Raw genomic sequence first — 19367 nt, 5'->3', positions numbered from 1 at the left:
TTAAGACAAGAAACCAATCACAACGTGATTTACGGAGGTCTTAGTAAAAAAGACGACTACTACACGGTCAAAAATAACACACATGAACCAAGTAAAATGACGCGGAACGCAACGTTACCCGAATGTCTGTCTGAATAGATGAGCATGTGTGTGCTGTCTGTACAGCCCACAGCTCTATGGGCACAGGCGGAGCGGGGGGCAGGTCTGTCGTCATCGCTGCTGCTGCATTATTAATGAGGAGGCAGCGCCACGGAAAAACTGGCTCCTTCTGGTTTCCAGGCATAAATACAAAGCGCAGCCGGTCTGAGGAAAAAACGGCACAAAGGAAAACGGAGCGCTCTGAGGTTTTACAGCTAAAGACCAAGAGAGTCAGGTAACCAGCTCTTCTACTAAAGGGAAAAAACTGACATATTTGACAAGTTATTATTCAGCAGCGGGACGGTAAAGAGGACCGCCGTGATTTTAATTGTTAACGTAAGGGGGTGGAAAGAGGCTCTGTTATCTGTGGAAACACTGTGACAGCTCAGGGGGTCCTGAAGGCAACCGTACACACAAAACGTGACCCACTTGTTTGTGTTGAGAAAATATGAACGGGCACTGCTGCCTGTGTTTAAGCTCGCCGGTGGACGAGCACATCAGATGTTAGTTGATGTATCGCAGGTCTTTCTCTCTCTCTCTGTGTGTGTGTGTGTGTGTGTGTGTGTGTGTGTGTGTGTGTGTGTGTGTGTGTCGGGACAAAGTGCTCAGGCTGGAATAAGGTGGGTTTTTGCTTCTCGCTAAATGTCCGCTTTGAGGTGCCTTCAGGTGTTGTATGTTTGTTGTTGTTCTCACCATCACGTGTTGTCTTTCATAGATAATTAGTTAAAGTAACGCAGTAACGGAGTTTGCTTTGTTTCAAACTGCTGCCACTTTGGCATCACAGCTGAGCTATACGTGGCAGGGGGAGGCTTGTACTCCAGCTGATCCAAGCAGGATATCCACCAGGGAATCAAACAGTCGTGATTTCCACAGATTTTTTACCTTCTCTCTGCTCTGCTGCTTTTCTAATGATCTTTGAACTCGTTATCTTCAGTTTATCGGATTTTTTTCTAGACCTAATTAATTTTATTCTTAATCATTTACTTATTGATGAGTTCTATTTTATCAGCTTCTCACTTTCTCGTACTCCCCTTCTTTTTTTAAAAAAAAAATAATAAATTATCAATGAATCCATGAAAATGATTTAATAAATAAAGTTGTCCTTGCAGGTAAAAATGTTATATGTAAATCAAGGGGATTTTTACAGCTCGACAACCCCAAAAACAAAACCTGTTGTTAACCTCTGTCGTGATTTCCTACAAATATAGCTTAAAATACCTTTAATTGGTTTTCTCGCTTTACATGTTTTCTGATTTGTGAATTTTATGCTTTGACTCTATCAGTGGTCATTTGTATACCCTCTTTGTGCATCTCTAATTGATTTCGTTAATTATTGGATGCAGCAGCATCTTAGGGCACGGCTCTCCTCTTTATCTGCATTTGGAGAAGAACAGTGTGGTGTATAAAGGGGCACGTCGGTGGAGTGTTTATGTCTTTGTGAGCGGGGTGCCTCCGGTCCTTCCTCCCAGCTTGGGAAATGTAGAGATGGGAGAGAAGTGTGGAATGTCTGGCCTTTGGCAACACCCCCCGCCCGACTACCCTGCATTTTTCTTCCCCCATCTTTTTTCATGTAAGGATTTAGAAATGTCCATTTCCATGCTACTACTCGCATGGGACCAAAAGAGGAAATGCAGATGTGAGTGTGGACACAGCTGGAAAGGGCTGTGTTCACAATTAAAGCGGAGAGGAAAGCAGTAAAGATGAGAGCCATGAATGAGCTCAGACTCAGTGATTTAAGACATTCCAGCCCAAGACTCGCCCTGCAACTTGACAAGTCCACCAGCACGCACACTGTACTGTAGATTGCTATTTCTAGGTCAATGGTAGCCCTACCCCCTCCCCTCCCCGTCTATTCTCCTCACTCCACCCCACCCTCAGCCGTCTATCTACCCAAGGCCAAGCCACACATTAATCTGCTCTAGTGGTGTAAAGCCTGGTGCGGTGACATGTGGCGAGTGTATTACCCAGCCATAGAATTACATGCTACCACGGAGTGATGCGCAATCTGTCAGGTGTGTGTGTGTGTGTGTGTGTGTGTGTGTGTGTGTGTGTGTGTGTGTGTGTGTGTGTGTGTGTGTGTGTGTGTGTGTGTGTGTGTGTGTGTGAGAGATTAAATGCTTTCCATCAATTAGATCATCATCCGTTCAGGTGAATTTTAACAGTGAAATAGGATTTCTTTTGTAGGTCAAGCCAGATTTCATCAGAGTTATTCTAGATGGGTATGTTGCACTTACATTTCAGCACAAAGAAGAAAATGAACCTTACATGATTTCCAACATGGCCTAAACCTGGTTTGGGATCTTGTTTTAGGCACAAGTTCCCCCACGTCTGAGTGTCTTAGTCCGAGTGTGTGGGGAGGGGGGAGACAAAGCCTGTAAAGTCCCAGTTCTGGAATATAGAGGGTAGATAGAAAGCATTTCTGAAAAATTAACAACTGGGACTGTCACAATGTTGTCATATACAACATTGGAAAGTGCTGACACAAGGTCAGCGTATTAATGTGCGTCTCCTCCAAAGTGGTGGTCAGAGAAGCTGAGGCATTTATCATAATGTAAACAGTAAGTACAAGTCACACATGAAGGTGGGTCTTTATTGGTTGCTGGAGATGATTCACGTAGTTACTTGTGTTTTCTGTGGACTGTGTCTGAGGAAACGCTTGCGTAATTCATCCGTAGAAACTAGTTTAACATCATACACATTTGCATCATGTGAAATAAAGAATTTAGCTTAAAAGGTTTTGCACATACATACATATGATCAGAGGCAATGGGCTGCAGGATATAAACAAAAAGGTACCCAACTAATAGCTCACCAGCATCCTTTTCTCTTTTCTGTTGTTGTCATTGTGTTTTGTTTTCTGCCACAAATCAGTTTCCTGTGTGATGTTCAAACTTAACAGCTGCAGAATTAAAAAAAAATCAAAATCACATAATGCTACAAAAACGCATTTGTACACCACATTCTTAAACAAACTGCCTTTGAAGCAGCAGAGCAAAGAGACATGGTAGTTCCCGACTGGGTTTTAAAAAACCGAAAAAACCAAAAAAAAAAACATTTTTGAGTCCTTCATGAATATATTATTGTTCCAGAAATACATAGAGCAGACTAACACCAACCTCTTTTAAAGCCTGTGAATGAGTCCATTCATGTTGATGCTGAATTCATATTTCAATTTTAGATTCTGGGAATGTAACTGATGATTGGTGTCATTGTTAAAACCGTTTTCTTGTTGTTGTTGTTTCTGTGTGCAGAGAGTAAATGGAACATTTCTCAGCTCAAAGCATTCATGGCTGGGATTAGTTTCAGAGAAAAAGGCAAAACTGAAACTCATTTAATACTTACAAAGATGCGATTCAGTGTTTTAATTGGTAGCTTGTTCACAAGTGCTAATGGAGAATGGAGTCAGTCGAGCGTTGTGCATGGATTAACCGCTTAATATTCTTATATGTTAGTAATAATACAGTTTGAGAAAATCAATAGATTATGTGTCCATGGATACTAGGGCTGCCACAAATGATTATTTTGATAGTCGACTAGTCACAGATTATTTATGCGATTAGTCGACTAATCAGATCATCATCCACTGGACGTAAAACTACAGCTTATTGCACCAGCAGCATCTGCTCTTATATAACTATCATTAGCTTACAGCTTTAAGCTTTTAAGGTGCTAACTAAAAATAAAGACAAGATGATAGTTTATTCAATTTTAATGAAATTTGCAGATTGTTTCGGTAAAGTTTAATAAACTCCTTGCTATCTAAAATATAACAGGACACCGGAGTATATTCTCCAGCATCTCACACTTCTGATGATCAGCTGTCTGCTTGATGTTTATTCAGCTGTGTAAAAACTATAACTTTAATCTCAGCCAAACCGATTTACTCAGGAACAAATAAAATACTAAAAAAAAAAAAAAAAAAAGCCAAACAACAACATTTTTAATTTATCTAAGTGACTCATATATATTTAACCTGAGTCGCGAAAGACGGCGGTGGGTTTGAAAACAATTTGCCGGGAGTCCGGTGTTCTCACGGCGCTAGTGACCTAGCCCCCGGCTAGCTATCGAGCTAGTGGGTAACAGACGTCTCCGAAAACGTCGGAGCGCTTTTGAAAATATGTGGTGTCCTGATAAACTGAGCCGATATTTGAGGTTTACACAGCTATATTCTCGCCTGAAAATATGTTAAACGTTTATTTTGTGACCCAGAAAGAATAATAAGAGTAATATTAAAACTAACTAGCTACCGCCATTGTTGGAAACTAAGCTGGGCCGCGCTATGAATTCTGGGACACAGTTGCTTCTTCTTCTTCGGGGTTTAACGGCAGCTGGCATCCTTGTACATGCTGTGCTGCCATCTTCTGTTTCAGTCCGTTATTACACTCTTAAATCCTGCTATTATTCCTGCGTCTTTTGCGATCTTACAAAGCTTCAAACGACACGTCGACTATTAAATCAGTCGTCGACGATTTTGATAGTCGACGTAATCGTGACTAGTCGACAAATCGTGGCAGCCCTAATGGATACACAATATTGTTCCAGTTTACAGAGTGTATAGAAAAGATAGACATAGCTTCTTGGTCTGAAAAGTAAAACCAATGTAAATGTGCCTCGAACCTGCACTCGTCAGATTGGGAATTGTGAGTGTGACAATCATCTGATTTCAAAACACGTGAAAATCCCAAATCCTGTTTTTCTAACAGTACGTATTTCGATTGTTACCAGTGAACGACTGCAGAATTAAAGCACTTTGAAATCAGATGTTTCTTTTTGATACACCCTGTACTTTTCTAATTGCTTTATGGTCTCCAGCATCTCAAAGGACAATAAAGAAGCATAAGCGTTATGGCGAGCTTATCTTGTGATTTAGAAGTCGCTGTCATAAGATTGTGGGGTGTATCTCAGTTTGCTATGCCAATCACACCCATTTTCAAAAAAAAAAAAAAAACCCCAGATAGCAGCGGGCAAAAGCTCAGCTTCTAGGCAGGACGGTGTCAGTGGGTGATGTCGTGGCAGCTGCATCCGTCTTTATATACAGTTTATAGTCTAAATCTGTAAATTCCAGCAAAACAAATAAACATCATCCACGGGGGAGAGGAAAATAAGAAGAAAATTATTTTATTCACAGTGTTGCTCCGTGATTTGAAACATTGCTGAAAAAAGAACCCCTCAAACATAGTAAATATTGGAAGAAGCCCCTGTTCTACAAATCCAGGAAGTCTGACCTGTATTCACGAGGAGGATCATGAAGTCAGGCCACATGTCATGTACTGACGGGCAGATTTGAGGGTTTAACGCACATCTGTTTCAGCCGTCGGATACGAGCGTTTCTCGTACAGATGTTCTGTCAAAGCTTGTGGTTTCCTCTCTGACAGCCTTTTTGTTCTTTGATCAGCTGATCTTGCAACTGAACTATCACTGCTCACAACTTTCTTACAACACAGTTCCTCAAAAAAAACCCTCCAAAATCAAGTCAAAGTTTAATATCTGTGCAGAGGCCTATTGTGTGTCACAGTTATGTCTTTTTGCGGTCTGCAGAGTGCGTGTACGTCTTTCAGCTGGGTGGCCTCAAGCAAACGAAACTCTGTCTATTTTCTAAACAGTATATTATGTACTGAACTCTCTCCGGTGTTGCTGTGGTAACAAAGCAGGGAGTTTTTGTGTGTGTGTGTGTGTGTGTGTGCGCGCAGGATATGGGTTACCTCAGAAGACATTATGCTGATGCTTGTACAAGTCAGGAGTAGGAAAACAGACCTAAACGTTATCATATAATGGTGATAACTTTTGACCGATATATCTCCCATAAGGAACTACAGTGTTAGTTTGTAGTGACGTTCAGGAATGTCCTCCGTGCTGTTTCCCACACTCATCCACAGCTGTCCATACATCGATAGTGAACAGCCTTGTGTGGCTGAACAACAAGGTCGTCTGTGTGTTATGTCTTCACAGTCACGGTGTCTCTGAGCAGTTTCAGTTAAATTAGAGGGACTCTGGCAAGAAATGAGCAAGGGTTTGCTTTTGTGCCTTTGTATAGTCTATTCTCTGATGGAAATAACAGGGTTGTCTCATCGCTTCTAATTTGGCCTTGTGCTTAATAATAAACAGACACACTATGGGAAGGCAGAACATTAGCCGCATGGCATTAAGTTAATCACAGGTATAAACACAGCTGTAAATGTTGGTTATATTCACAGGAATGCCAATAAGCAGGACTTACCAGTTGTAAAATAGGTTGTGTGTGGCTTTATTTTTGTGTTAAAACAAGAACATACTTAGACCAACAAGCAGAGCACCAAAGAGGCCCAGATTTGACTCTGGTTTGAGGTCTACTGGTCAAAAAGTTCTGGTTTGGTTGGGTAGTGTGAATAAATCATCGTCTTGTGTATGCTACATTCGCTGAACAAGATCATTTTATTATCTTATTTTCACCACGTCCTTGTTATTCTTGTTATTCTGTAGGTGAAACTGGTGAGAGAGAATTTAAATTCCATTCTTTTTATATGTCTTTTTTTATATTTATCATCAATTCCTCTCCAAGGTAAACTGCCTTTAACAAACCCTGCCACTTTTTTCTGTCATCGTCCTGAGGGTGGTGAAGTCATGCCCAGGCAATACGTTTGTCAGGCAGCCAACAGCACAGATGTGCAGGGCACACCTGTAAATGTTTTGGGTTTCGAAAAGTCCTCAAACTGAAATCATCACATGGATAGTCGCCGCAGGCTCTAAAAACAGGGTTTTGGAAGCTAAGAGTTTGACAGACTTAAAGCTGATCTTTCTTGATGTAGAACCTCTGAGCAAATTGGCACTTTACGAACACACGCACGCACAGATATACACATGTTGTGTTGCTGTTACACTTGTTTTACATGTACATAGCAAATTTGAGTTAAATAGCTTTAGACTTTATTGTCCTCTTGGGTAGTTTTGCTCTAAAGGTTCCAGTGTCAAGTAAAAAATGCACTCTCAGTAGTTTCCCTAACCTTTCCTATACATAGCAAAACTACATAATGTGGAGTTTCTGAGTTTTACATGTGTATTTGTCACCCTCCTGTCAGTGTCATCATTTGTAACTTGGTTCTTGTTCTTTGCTCTGTCCCCAGCCTTCATTGCAGAGGAGTTTGGACGGCATGCAAAGTTGTGAAATTTCCTCAGACAGCACTGATGATCCTCTTAGTAGCGGCCTACGTATTCATCGGCAGCCTCGAATAGTAGTGATTGGAGCTGGCTTGGCTGGCCTGGCCGCAACTAAGATCCTACTGAAAAACGGCTTCACTGATGTCTCTGTCCTAGAGGCATCGGACCACATCGGCGGGAGAGTTCAGAGCGTTCAGCACGGTGGGAGGATTTTTCTGTCTTAACCCAAAAATTAGCATCACACACTAATTGGGTTAACGGGTAGAATGGAGATCTCCAGTTGATTAAATCATGAAGTTCTATGTCAAGTTATATTATACGATGGGGCAAAGTCTCTAGAAAACCATTGTGCTTACTGGCAATCATTTGAATGGATCATGGACGAGGTCACTGGTTAAGTCGTTTGGAAAGCTTCTCTGTTTTGATTTTGTTTGGTTAATAAGAAGTCACATTACCCACACGAGTGTGATTAAGAGTCTAAGTTGGCTGTTAAAGATATTGGAAAACAGTAATTTATCAGCCCCGAGAGTGTGATTGAATCAACTTTATCCACTCAAGACAACATTAGAAAGCTGGCTGTTTATCAGCATGAGCAACTAAATTAGCATTAGCTAACAGATCATTACAAACTGTTTTAACAGAGGTGGGACCAAGTCATTGTTTTGCAAGTCTCAAGTAAGTCTCAAGTCTTTATCCTCAAGTCTCAAGTCAAGTCTCAAGTAATGTCAGGCAAGTCAAAGTCGAGTCTCAAGTCACTGGTGTAAAAGTCCGAGTCAAGTCACAAGTCTGAAACTTTGAATTTCAAGTCCTTTCGAGTCTTTAAAAAAAAAAAACAACGAAAAAATAATGTTGCAGTTATGCTAAATGTAAATATTAGACCATGTAATTTTAAAATCTGTGTTTTTCTCAACACATGACAAAATAGTGAACTTAGAAAATATACACAAATTGTAAAATTGCACCTCTTTAAAATGCAGCTCAATTAAACCTAGCTCCAAGAATAGTTTTCACCGACAGTTCTGAGATAAGCTGCATGTTATTCTTGGATGCGGTTGTAGGACCAGCTTTAAAATCGCATGACAAAAATATCATACACATTAAAAAAACTGTATCACCAACGTAGCCTGGACAACATTTGCTAGTTAGATGAAGTCAGCTATCTCATCGTAGCATATTTATATGCATATTTATAATCATACGGTTCTTGGAGTGAGTGCATACACTCATGAAGTTTAGTAACTTCAGGTCACTGCAACAAGCCCAGGTACAGTTTACCGACGGATGGGTACAGGACCTTGAAATGCACCGTGTAGAACGAAAGACCATCGTACGTATCATAAGTTTACCAGTCTCACAAATTGTCGTCATAAATACACATTCGTTAACCGTTTATTAATAGGACCTTTGAGCTCAACGGTAATTAATTAGTAGTGGAAATAATTTCTGGTACCCATCACAGAAATGTAGCAGTGACAATAATACTGTATGCTGTAATCGTACTGGGCAATTAGTGATACAAAAAACCTGTTTTATCCTGTGAATAAAAGTATATGTTTTTGTCAATGTACCATAATAACAGAGGCGAAACGCAATATTGTGTCAGGACAATTCACTATTTATGCACAATAAATAAAGGAGCATAGCGCGACAATTTCTGTTCAGCGCCAGACTTGCTTGTAACCTATATCACCAGTTATGTTATGAAAATGACGTATTAACTACTAAAAAACACTGACCTTTGTGTAAATGCTTGGAGCAGACTAACATGTGAGCTGGAGTGTTCTGGGACGTTATATTTGACCTTTGAATGGCTGCAATCCAGGCCACCCGTCGCCTCTTTGTTACTTCGGAAACATGGCTCGAACAATTTCTCTTCAACGACGTAATCCGATAACAACCGATCTCTTTACCCGTCGGCTTCCCGTGGCTGTCATGCGACCGGCTATTGCAGTTAATAATACAACGGCTTCTTGTGTTTCTTTTTATCGCTGTATAACTGATTTTAATTGAGAGCCTGCGTGCGCTAGTACCGCTTGCCACGAGTTCCCAGAATCCTTTGCGGTTCTACCCGTGAATGACGTCACATTTTCAATCTCTATATAATATGCATGTTAAATTTTGTATTTGGGGTAAAATATCAAGTCTTTTCAAGTAAACCGGTTCAAGTCCAATTCAAGTCCCAAGTCATTGGTGTAAAAGTCCAAGTCAAGTCACAAGTCTGAGAACATTTTTTCAAGTCAAGTCTAAAGTCATAAAATTAATGACTCGAGTCTGACTCGAGTCCAAGTCATGTGACTCGAGTCCACACCTCTGTGTTTTAATATATGAAAATTGCTACATGTTGCACTTTTAAATGGATTTCAGTTTTATCTGTTAGCTAAAATATGAGGGCATCTAGCTTAACTTCACATAAACGGTGAATAAAATAGTTGGGCGTAGCCACCATCTCGTCACTCACACGTAAATGAAGTCCTGTTATGGTGAGCTGAGCATTTTCGCTGCTGCCGTCTTATTGTTCACTAAATGCACACAGTCCTGACCCAAGAAGGCATTTAGAATGAAAATAATTTACAAAATGTTTTATTATATGTAATCTGAAGCTAGTAACTGAGCTAATAGCCAAACAGCCCCTGTAGTTACGCGGCTGTTTGCTCAAAGGTCCTTGCCTGATGACCGTGTAAATGCCATAAGGCACTTCAGCACTGACTTCACCTGTCATACCTGGAAGCTACGTCCATCTTTATGGATGAAGCCCAAAAGCTTAAAAAAAATTTGATGAATGAATAAAACACAAAAACTTGCAAAATGGTTTCTGTAGGTAGCTAGCTACTAGCTTTAGGAAGCCACTTCACTTCACTGTTAAACAAAATGTGCTAATTAGGTAAACTGACCTAGCCATGTTCGTCTTAGCAGCGTCTTATTGATCTTATTTTAAACATACAGACCTGCATAAGGCCCCTTATGAACCCAATAACTGTACAGAAAAGGTTTTGAATTTTATGCCAGAAAAACTAAGTTAATAATTTTGCCCTATTTAGGTAAAAAAAATTTCCAGGTAACAGTTTAAAATCTGCTGAGGTTTTCCCAAGAAGACAATATTTGACATATGGTCAGTTTTTAACTTTGATTGGTTAGTTTCAGTTAAACTGTGCTGTTAATCAGTCATACAGTCGCACAATCAGGATTTCCTGAATATGCCAAAAACCGCACTTCCTCAAATGCATTTCTACATATTTTAGTGACGTTGTTGTGATTATCTTACAAAATCAACTGAACTGTGAGTCTTAGGCAAGAAAAATTTAGCCTTCCACTGATTTCCACCATGATGAATTCTTCTAACTGGCAAGAACAAACGAGCGGTTAATAAAAAGAGCCTGGCTCTGTGCGCATAAAAGGAGCCACATGTAAAAAACATGCACGCATTCGGTTACACGTAAGTCTATATGTTAGGTGCTGTGTTTGTGTGCTTGAGTGCGTGTGGTTACTTCTGTCGTTTTATCAAAAAGTGAACGCATACAGTGGGTTTGATGCTATTATCCTCAGAAAAGAAAATTCATGGTATTCCACTGGGGCTTTAGCTTTGGTATTTTAATTGCGTTGACCTACTTTTGAACTCTATAATTACCCAAAACTCCAGAGTGATTGTGCTTGAGCCAAGAAGACCGTATATACTGCATCACTCAGGGGCACTTAGGAGACCCTGTGTTCTTTAAATTAATCTCTATTGATTTTTCTGTACTACAGGAAAAGCAACTTTGGAGCTTGGCGCTACCTGGATCCATGGTGCCAATGGGAACCCAGTATACCACCTGGCGGAGGACAACGGGCTGCTTGAACACACCACAGATGGGGAGAGGAGTGTGGGACGCATCAGCCTGTACACCAAGAACGGTGTGGCTCACTACCAGACCAATGTCGGGAAGAGGATCCCCAAGGACCTGGTGGAAGAGTTCAGTGACCTGTACAATGAGGTGAGGGGACACATTTGCGCACAATTGGATGCACACATCAGCATGCAAAAATGGAAGTGTGCACGAACAGAGATGCTGGATGTTCAACCTGCATAACAACTCAATATGCAAGTGAAATTTTGCCACATATTGTCGGCAGTAGCCAGATTATATAAGGTCAGCAGTAACCATTGAAAAAACTCACTGTGCAGGCTCACTTTGTTCTAGCTGTAATCCATGATTTTAAATCCAGAATATGTTAGGCTGGATTAATAAGAATGTGGATTAAGTGATGCACAAGAGCAACGCATTTGTGCAGACATGGAAAAACAGGCTGGAACAGCTTCAATAAATTATTGTAGTGAGCAAGGTGATTTTACTGTAGCAAGTCTTCTCACGCTCATTACTTTTTCTTTTTCTTTTTTTTTACTGTTGTGTAAGTTGTTGTTTAAGTAGGTCACATCTGGAAAAGCACTTACAGAGAGAAGGTATAGCAGCACACACACATTTTTCTTTTCAGCATCTGTGCAGTGACGAATCTGAATTTTACAGCTTCGCAGATATGAGCAGAAAAAAGAGCTTTACATTATTTTAAAACCTGAAGATTTGTGGTGAATTGTCCTCTTACAGTGAAATGAGTCTATGCTGTTCAAATCACTCCAGTTTTCCAGCTCTTGTGAATATAGTGCATGCTTTGATGCACATTTGATTGCACAAGCTCTCTTGGTATTTGTGATGCGTATAAAAAATTGGTTTGACTTTGAAAGGGAAGCGATCCTGTGCAACTTTGCGGCCCGCAAAGTTGCACAGGATCACTTCCCTTTTACCACACGGTGTACTGTGATATCATCCAGCCCAGGCTGAGGAGTGATGTGGACAGGGGTGAACACTCTGTCACCCTTAATGATTATGGTCCGTGTCATATGAAGGTTGCTTCTTATGCCCTGTGCTGGGTTTCTCCTTGAGGTTCAGCATTGGTTACTGTCCCTTTCACATGTGTAATATTGAGTTGTTTCCTTAATGAATAAAGTTGAATATGTTTAATATTTATGTGGTATAGTTTAATTATTCTCTCTCTATTAGCTGTTAGGTCTTATTCATTCACTTGTAATATATTTATGCAGCAATCTAAAAGGTTTTTTTTATTGTATATCAAGTTAAATCAACCTTCATTTTTCACTAGAAAATCACTATGAAATGTCAAAAATCAGAATTTAATAAAAGCCAAATTCAGATCAGTGCTCCTGTCAGTTTACACTCACAGCACCTGCAGCCAGCAAAAAAGAAAAATGTCACAAGCAATGAAAACAAAAATAACTTCAGTGATTTAAGGAGCTTGGAAAGAAAAGCGTCTGGACTTCTTTAGGTTGCTTGAAGATGTTTCACCTCTCATCCGAGAAGCTTCTTTAGTTCTAGGGTCAAATGGTGGAGAGTCCCAGATTTAAACTTAGAGTCCCAGAGAGCAGCCATTTGGCTTTTCTACCTTTAAACCCTGTGGGAGTATCCCCCCCCCCCAAAAAAAAAGAGGGACAAAAGGGACCCCCTGATGATCCTCTACCTAATCACATGAGCCAAGGTGTGAAAACGGGTGTGGTTCAGTGATTATTCCTTGAGCGAAACGAAAAGTAGTTTGTAACAGTCAGCAAATAGCTCAGCATTGTGCACATGCTGATTTAAAACAGAGCTGGGAGAGAGATCAGAGCTAAGAAAATGACCAACACACATGCAATCAAGCAAGAAACCATCAGGCACAAGGGGAATTTGGGGGTTGGGAAGGTGAGGTAGAGTCAGGAAGTCAGTTGGAACCATTTGTACTTAGGCCCAAGCGTAACATTCAACCTGAAATGTCTAAACTCCAGTACATGGGCTGCATTCGGAAAGTCAGGGATTCATTAACTGGAAGTCGAGACAACAGCTTTGCGCTGTTATGTTTTGACTCAATACATGTTGATGCATAACTGATGTGGTCCTTACTGGCTGTTCTTTCTAGGAAATGGTTCATAATCAACATTGTGGAAGCACATTTTGTCAGCACACCAGCATTTCTTCATAGTGTCCTTTACCGCTGTCTTTGTTCTGCTTTTTACCGGCCTGTAATGTGTTGTAACTTGTTCTGTCTGTAGTGTTTCGCCATGATGCCAGTGTTTAGTCCTGCAAGTACAGAAATCTGGCCTGGACTGAAATAAACGGGTTTCTTTTAGTTCCTCATTTCACAATGCCCTGCTTTCTTTACATCGTTCCTTGCCTTTTGCTCTCGTTTAGGTGTACGAGCTGACTCAGGAGTTCTTCAAGAACGGGAAACCCGTCTGTGCTGAGAGCCAGAACAGCGTTGGCGTTTTTACACGAGACGTGGTCCGCAAGAAGATCATGTTGGATCCTGATGACTCTGACAGCACCAAGAAAGTCAAACTGTCCATGCTACAGCAGTACCTCAAGGTGTGCGTTGTTTCGTTTGAAGACAAACATTTGTAAATTTGGAGTCCTAGAAAATAACTGATACTCATGAACCCCGAAGCTTTGGTTTGTTTCCTTATCGCTGCCTATAATCCATGTAGCTATCAATGGACAAATAAATATTATAAATTTAAAAAAAAAAAGGCACAGTGAGCGGCGTAAGTACAACTTGCAGATAAATAAAAACAATCTTGCTAACATACGTCATTTACATGGGAATGGGGCATCTGTCTGGTATGATTGCCATAGCAACCCTAATCTTTCATTCATAAAGTAGGCTAACATTGCTGTGGTTAGCATTTAGCATGGGCTAGCTGCCTGTAATTCACTTTAATCAGTTAAATTGGGGTGACAAGTCACAGCAATGATCACATTTTCCAGTTTAATGTGAGCCTGCATAGTCCACCTCTCAGGATACTGCTTAGTGATCACCCTGGATTGTTTTAATTGGGCTGAGCGATTCATTTTCCTAGAGACTACATGAGAATCTGGGACTGTTACTTTAACCTGCTGCCATTAACGGTCGCATCGCAGTAGCAGATCCTCTGCCTCCATCTTCCTCTTTTGTTACCATCCTCTTCTGGCGCCAATTAGCTCATAAAGGGATGAAGTCAATAACATGGCATAACAGTCCCAGTGTGTCATGTGTCCCCTAGGGAGATTTACTTGACCACAACTAGATAGACAAATAGATCTTGATTGACTGTCGCCTCACATAGTTGTTGAAAACATTAATTTTCTATCAACCCTGCAAGTAGTACAAGCAAAGCTATGCTAACCTAGCTCATTAGTGGCCTAGGTACATCCTCATAGAACTGAAGTTATAGCCTGTATAACTTTATATTTCAAAGTGAATATAAAGTGAGTGCATGTGGAGAAACGCAGCAGGGAAGCAAATGGCAAACATTAGGTAACTGCTGCCATACTGGTTCACCAGCTAATGAGCCAGAAGCAGGTGTAGCTGTCCTCTAAACCCTGTGTATTCCCAGTATGTTTAAACTAGTTAATTCATGCTGATTTGTTGAGTGCAGTAGCTGCAGAGATGACTTGCTGACACGCAGTAAATACTTTAATGGCTGCAGAGGTTTGATTTTGAATGTTAGCATTGCTACTTTAGTGACACCCGATCCTCTATGTTGATGTTGCATCATGTTTCAGGTGGAAAGTTGTGAAAGCAGTTCTCCCAGTATGGATGAGGTGTCCCTGAGTGAGTTTGGTGAGTGGACGGAGATCCCCGGGGCACATTATGTCATCCCTGAAGGTTTTATGAAGATCATGGAGCTCCTGGCCCAGGACATCCCCTCCCACACCATCTGCCTTCGCAAGCCGGTGCGCTGCATCCACTGGAACTACTCAGCCCAGCATCAGGAGGTGATCACTAAGAGCAGCGACGACAACCACAATGAAAACAACCACAGCAGCCAGCCTGTGATGCGGGGTCACCCTGTCAGCGTGGAGTGCGAGGATGAGGAGTGGATCATGGCCGACCACGTGATCGTGACGACCTCTCTGGGCGTGCTGAAGCAAAACCACGAAGCCATGTTCTCGCCCTCTCTTCCCGAGGACAAGGTCCTCGCCATTGAGAAGTTGGGCATCAGCACCACCGACAAGATATTCTTGGAGTTTGAGGAGCCCTTCTGGAGCCCCGAGTGTAACAGCATCCAATTTGTGTGGGAGGACGAGGCCCAACTGGAGCAGCTGGCCTACCCCGAGGAGCTGTGGTACAAAAAAATCTGTAGCTTTGATGTCCTCTATCCACCTGAGCGCTACGGCTACATGCTGAGCGGCTGGATCTGTGGGCAGGAGGCGCTGTACATGGAGCGCTGCGATGACGAAACGGTGGCCGAGACCTGCACTGAGCTGCTGAGGCGCTTTACAGGTGAGGGCATGTAGACGCAGATGTATAGAGCTTGGACAGTTTTACGCTCATAACAAGATATGCTATTCTTATGACTTTTTAAAACTGCATTTAAAATAGGATCTAGTTTAACTAACAAAGAACTATTGAGGACAAATAAGAGATCTCTACTTTTATAATCTTCACTTCTGTGGATTTAATAAACCAGGCAAATTCAGCTGTAACCTCCTTCTTTAATTCTAGTGAAGCCTTCACTAAGAATCAGTCATCTAAAACTAACACGGTTCAGTCTGAGGCTGTGAGTTCAGTGACTCATTTGTACTATGATTGAGGTTGGGTCATTGTACTTCATAGAAAGGAAATGATGTCACCTTTCAGCTGTGATGTAAGCACCTTTTTTTTTTTCTGCAAAGAAAGGCTGAGAGATAATACCGCTGAATGACTCTGGTGCCTTCTTTGTGTTCGGTGAACAGCAGCTTACCAGTCTCGTGTCACCGCTCAGAGAGCTGATGTTGCACAAGGCAGAGAGTCATTTATTGTCACTGGGATTTTTAACCATCCCTTCTTTTATACATACACAAACAATCCAGTACTTGCTGCTACCAGTTACATGATGCACGTCACATCTTGCGCAACTGGGGAAAAAACAGAAGGCTGACTAACTGCTTCAAAGTGACTGGAAGCTAAAATGTAACACGCACTACTGTTTGGCAACTTGCATAAGGTAAGAAGTGCAGAGAGGAAAGGTCTCGGATTATATTCTACCTCAGAAGTAGGTCACAGAGACACTTACTGTCACTTCATGATAAGGTCAGTGGACTGTAATTTGCACAGAGAAGCCAAACACATACAGTCACTCCTCATTTAGGTCAGCGTGGTTTAATCCCTTCAGCTGTTTGCTTAATTGCATCACTCACTGGTGCCTCTCTGCTCGCACACAGTCACAAGTTGATTTGTGTTGGCAGATTAAACATCCAAGTGTAAAAGCTAGTCCAGGTTAGCTGCTGGTCTTTCATATAATTTTACCATTTTAGAGGTATCTGAAAAACATCTCAACAACTTGGAGTTGCTTTGAAATTGTTGTACAGACATTTCTTTCTTTCACACCTGATGATGATGGTGGCTCATGAAATGTCAACCATCAGTTATCGTTCTCTGCTTTTGTTGATTTAGGGATGGTTTTTAAATCTTAGCATCCTAACCCACTGACATGGTAGCTCCTAAACATGTTGGATCTGCCACAGTGAGAGCTGAGACGGATAATAAGAGCAGCTATTGTCGACTTGCTGACTGTCATTGTCTTTTTATCTCAGCTGACTCCTTTGTCTTTCCACCCTTTCGTCCATCTCCAGGGAACCCCGACATTCCAAAGCCCCGGCGCATCCTGCGCTCCTCATGGGGCAGCAACCCGTACATCCGAGGCTCCTACTCCTTCACCAGAGTCGGATCCAGTGGTGCGGACTGTGAAAAGCTGGCCATGCCACTACCTTATGCCAATAGCACCAAGGCTCCAGTAAGAACTGCTTACATTACAGTTGCTAGATATTTAGTTGTCATTTATTGATTAGTAGACATCCTTTTTTTTTTTTTTAATGCACTACACAAACTCTTTGAGTAGAACAGTGCCATGTAAGTGCCAGTCTATTGACCATTTTACCACTTTTATCCATATACTGTATGTTGACTTTACACTTTTTCTTTATAATTATTTCCACAGTTCCCTTTCTAGAAAATGTTTTACTGATTATTTTATAGTTTGAAATCTTATATTTTTTACTTAGAAGCTGAACTGTTCTGAGTGTAGACGTTTGGGATGGCAGTGTTTTTGCCCTCATGGTTTGTTTACAACCTTCGGCCACACTCAGAGATCATGTGCCCAGTGTGGCCGCGTCATCACATACATGTCAGAGCCCAGCTGGTGCAGAGCGAATACAGCTGGTGTCAGGAGGGTCCGAAGTGCTGATTGCAGGCCAAAAGTCTAGACCATGAAACTCGATGCATTCTGGGTGAAAGGGAGAAGGGTCTAGGAGTGTGGGGGTGGAGGATCCGTGTGTTCACTTGACACTGCTGAAGGAACGGCATGACCCCCTTCTGCTGAAGTGTACAACCCTGGCAAAGTGAAATCCCGAGCCCTCAGGAAAGTTTCTGTAGCCTCCTACATGTGGAGCACTAACAAGGGAGTGAAATAGGAGCGAGTGCCTGAGGAGAAACAGAAAAAACCAACATGATGACATTGATGGATCGTGATTGAATCTCATTTTTGTTCCCTCTCTGGTTTCCTCTCCTCCCCTCTTTGCTCAGCCCTTACAGGTCCTGTTTGCTGGAGAGGCCACCCACAGAAAATACTATTCCACTACCCATGGTGCTTTGCTATCAGGGCAGAGAGAGGCCACTCGCCTGATGGAGATTTACCAGGACTTGAACAGCGCGGAAACCACGAAGCCTAATATATAAAAATAAATGAACCTCTGACTAGTGAAAAAAATACAAACCTGTTGAGTTGAAGCTTTTCATCCTGATGATTAAGTTATACTTAAAAGCATAGCTCGGGCATTATTACACCTGTAACAAATGACTTTTGTTTCTATTGTACTGTAGATTTGAATCATGCTAAATTTTTATTTGAGATGTACTGTTCAGAAGTTGCCAATGGTGCTGTCATTTCATTTCTTTATCATTCTTTTTTTTAATCAGTAATTTAATGTTTATAATAACAGCATCTGTAATTTAACTTGTTTTTGTAAGTGCCTTCTGTACGTAATGCTATGTTATTTCGAAAATAATGAAAATACTAAACAAAAAAAATCGAAGGTTTTAACAAAATAAAAGTTTTATCATCATTTAATACGGTTTTGTTTTGTTTTCTTGATTCATTAAATTTATTAAACACACCAGTGGATGTGCAGATGTTCTCATTATTTTGAGTGAGAGGGAGCACAAAGTGGTGCACGTGGAAAGAAGAGGAAAAAGGCTCCAAAGTGACAGATGGTGTTAGAACAGGCCTCAGCCCAGCCTCCACTTCTGTTGGACAACACTGTCAATCCTCTTAATCAGAGACGGAAAAGACCAGGGAAGGTTTCAATTAACAACAAATGAAAACGGGTTTTAAATTCTGTGTTTACGCCCCACCGATCATCATTTTCCAGAGTCAGGTGGTCGTATGAAAACAAGCCCTCTTTAACTACAAACCCTCACCGCTTGTTAACACACAAATCTAACCAGCTAATCGCATGACAGCAACTGCATGATTCAGGCATGGTAGGTCTGAATCTGTCGCGATTGTTGGTGCCAAATAGGCAGGTCTGAGTATTTTAGAAACTGATGAGCAGCTAGAATTTTACTCAAAAATTTAAGGGAACTACTTAAAAAAATGTTTTAAAGTATTACAAAGAATGCTCTGAAAAAGAAAATGTCCAGTGAGAGGCAGTTCTGAGGAAAAGTGCCTTATTAATGTAAGAGGAGAATGGCCAGACTGCTTTAATGTTAAGTGGGGGGTAATATTAACTCAAATAACTACTGGTTAGAACTGAGGTATGCAGCAGAGCATCTCAAGATGCACCACAAGCAGCAGAAGACCGATTCACACATGCTGACCAAAATTGTATATTAAAAGACTGAGAAATGGGATGTGTCAGCGACAAAAGTTTCATCACATCAGGAGAGCTAAAATGACTAAATTTTTCATTTAAAAAAAAGTTTTTTAACATTTAGGCTATTTTTCATTAGGGGAAAGAGTAAGTGGCTTTTCCAACACTGAATATGGGAAGCTTTAAGGGGAAAAGTTCACAACATTGACTTTCACCAATTTATGCTAGCCATGTCAACAAACACGC

General features: G+C 41.2%; 1 protein-coding gene across 1 annotated transcript; it reads left to right on the top strand.

Annotated features, from left to right (window-relative positions):
- The first annotated feature begins 250 nt into the window (after positions 1-250).
- Positions 251-18379, top strand: smox (spermine oxidase). The gene is made up of 7 exons (XM_085276720.1): positions 251-373; positions 7239-7473; positions 11017-11243; positions 13485-13658; positions 14835-15555; positions 16887-17047; positions 17836-18379. Exons 2-7 carry the CDS (start codon positions 7266-7268, stop codon positions 17986-17988), a joined length of 1644 nt encoding a protein of 547 aa, XP_085132846.1. The 5' UTR covers positions 251-373; positions 7239-7265; the 3' UTR covers positions 17989-18379.
- Positions 18380-19367: the final 988 nt, after the last annotated feature.

This window comes from Mchenga conophoros, linkage group LG6 (genome assembly GCF_057382185.1).
Source record: "Mchenga conophoros isolate Kocher_MC1m ecotype Shallow Benthic linkage group LG6, M_conophoros_male_GT1.1, whole genome shotgun sequence".
Lineage (NCBI taxonomy): Eukaryota > Metazoa > Chordata > Actinopteri > Cichliformes > Cichlidae > Mchenga > Mchenga conophoros.
This window is presented reverse-complemented; position numbering and strand designations above follow the sequence as displayed.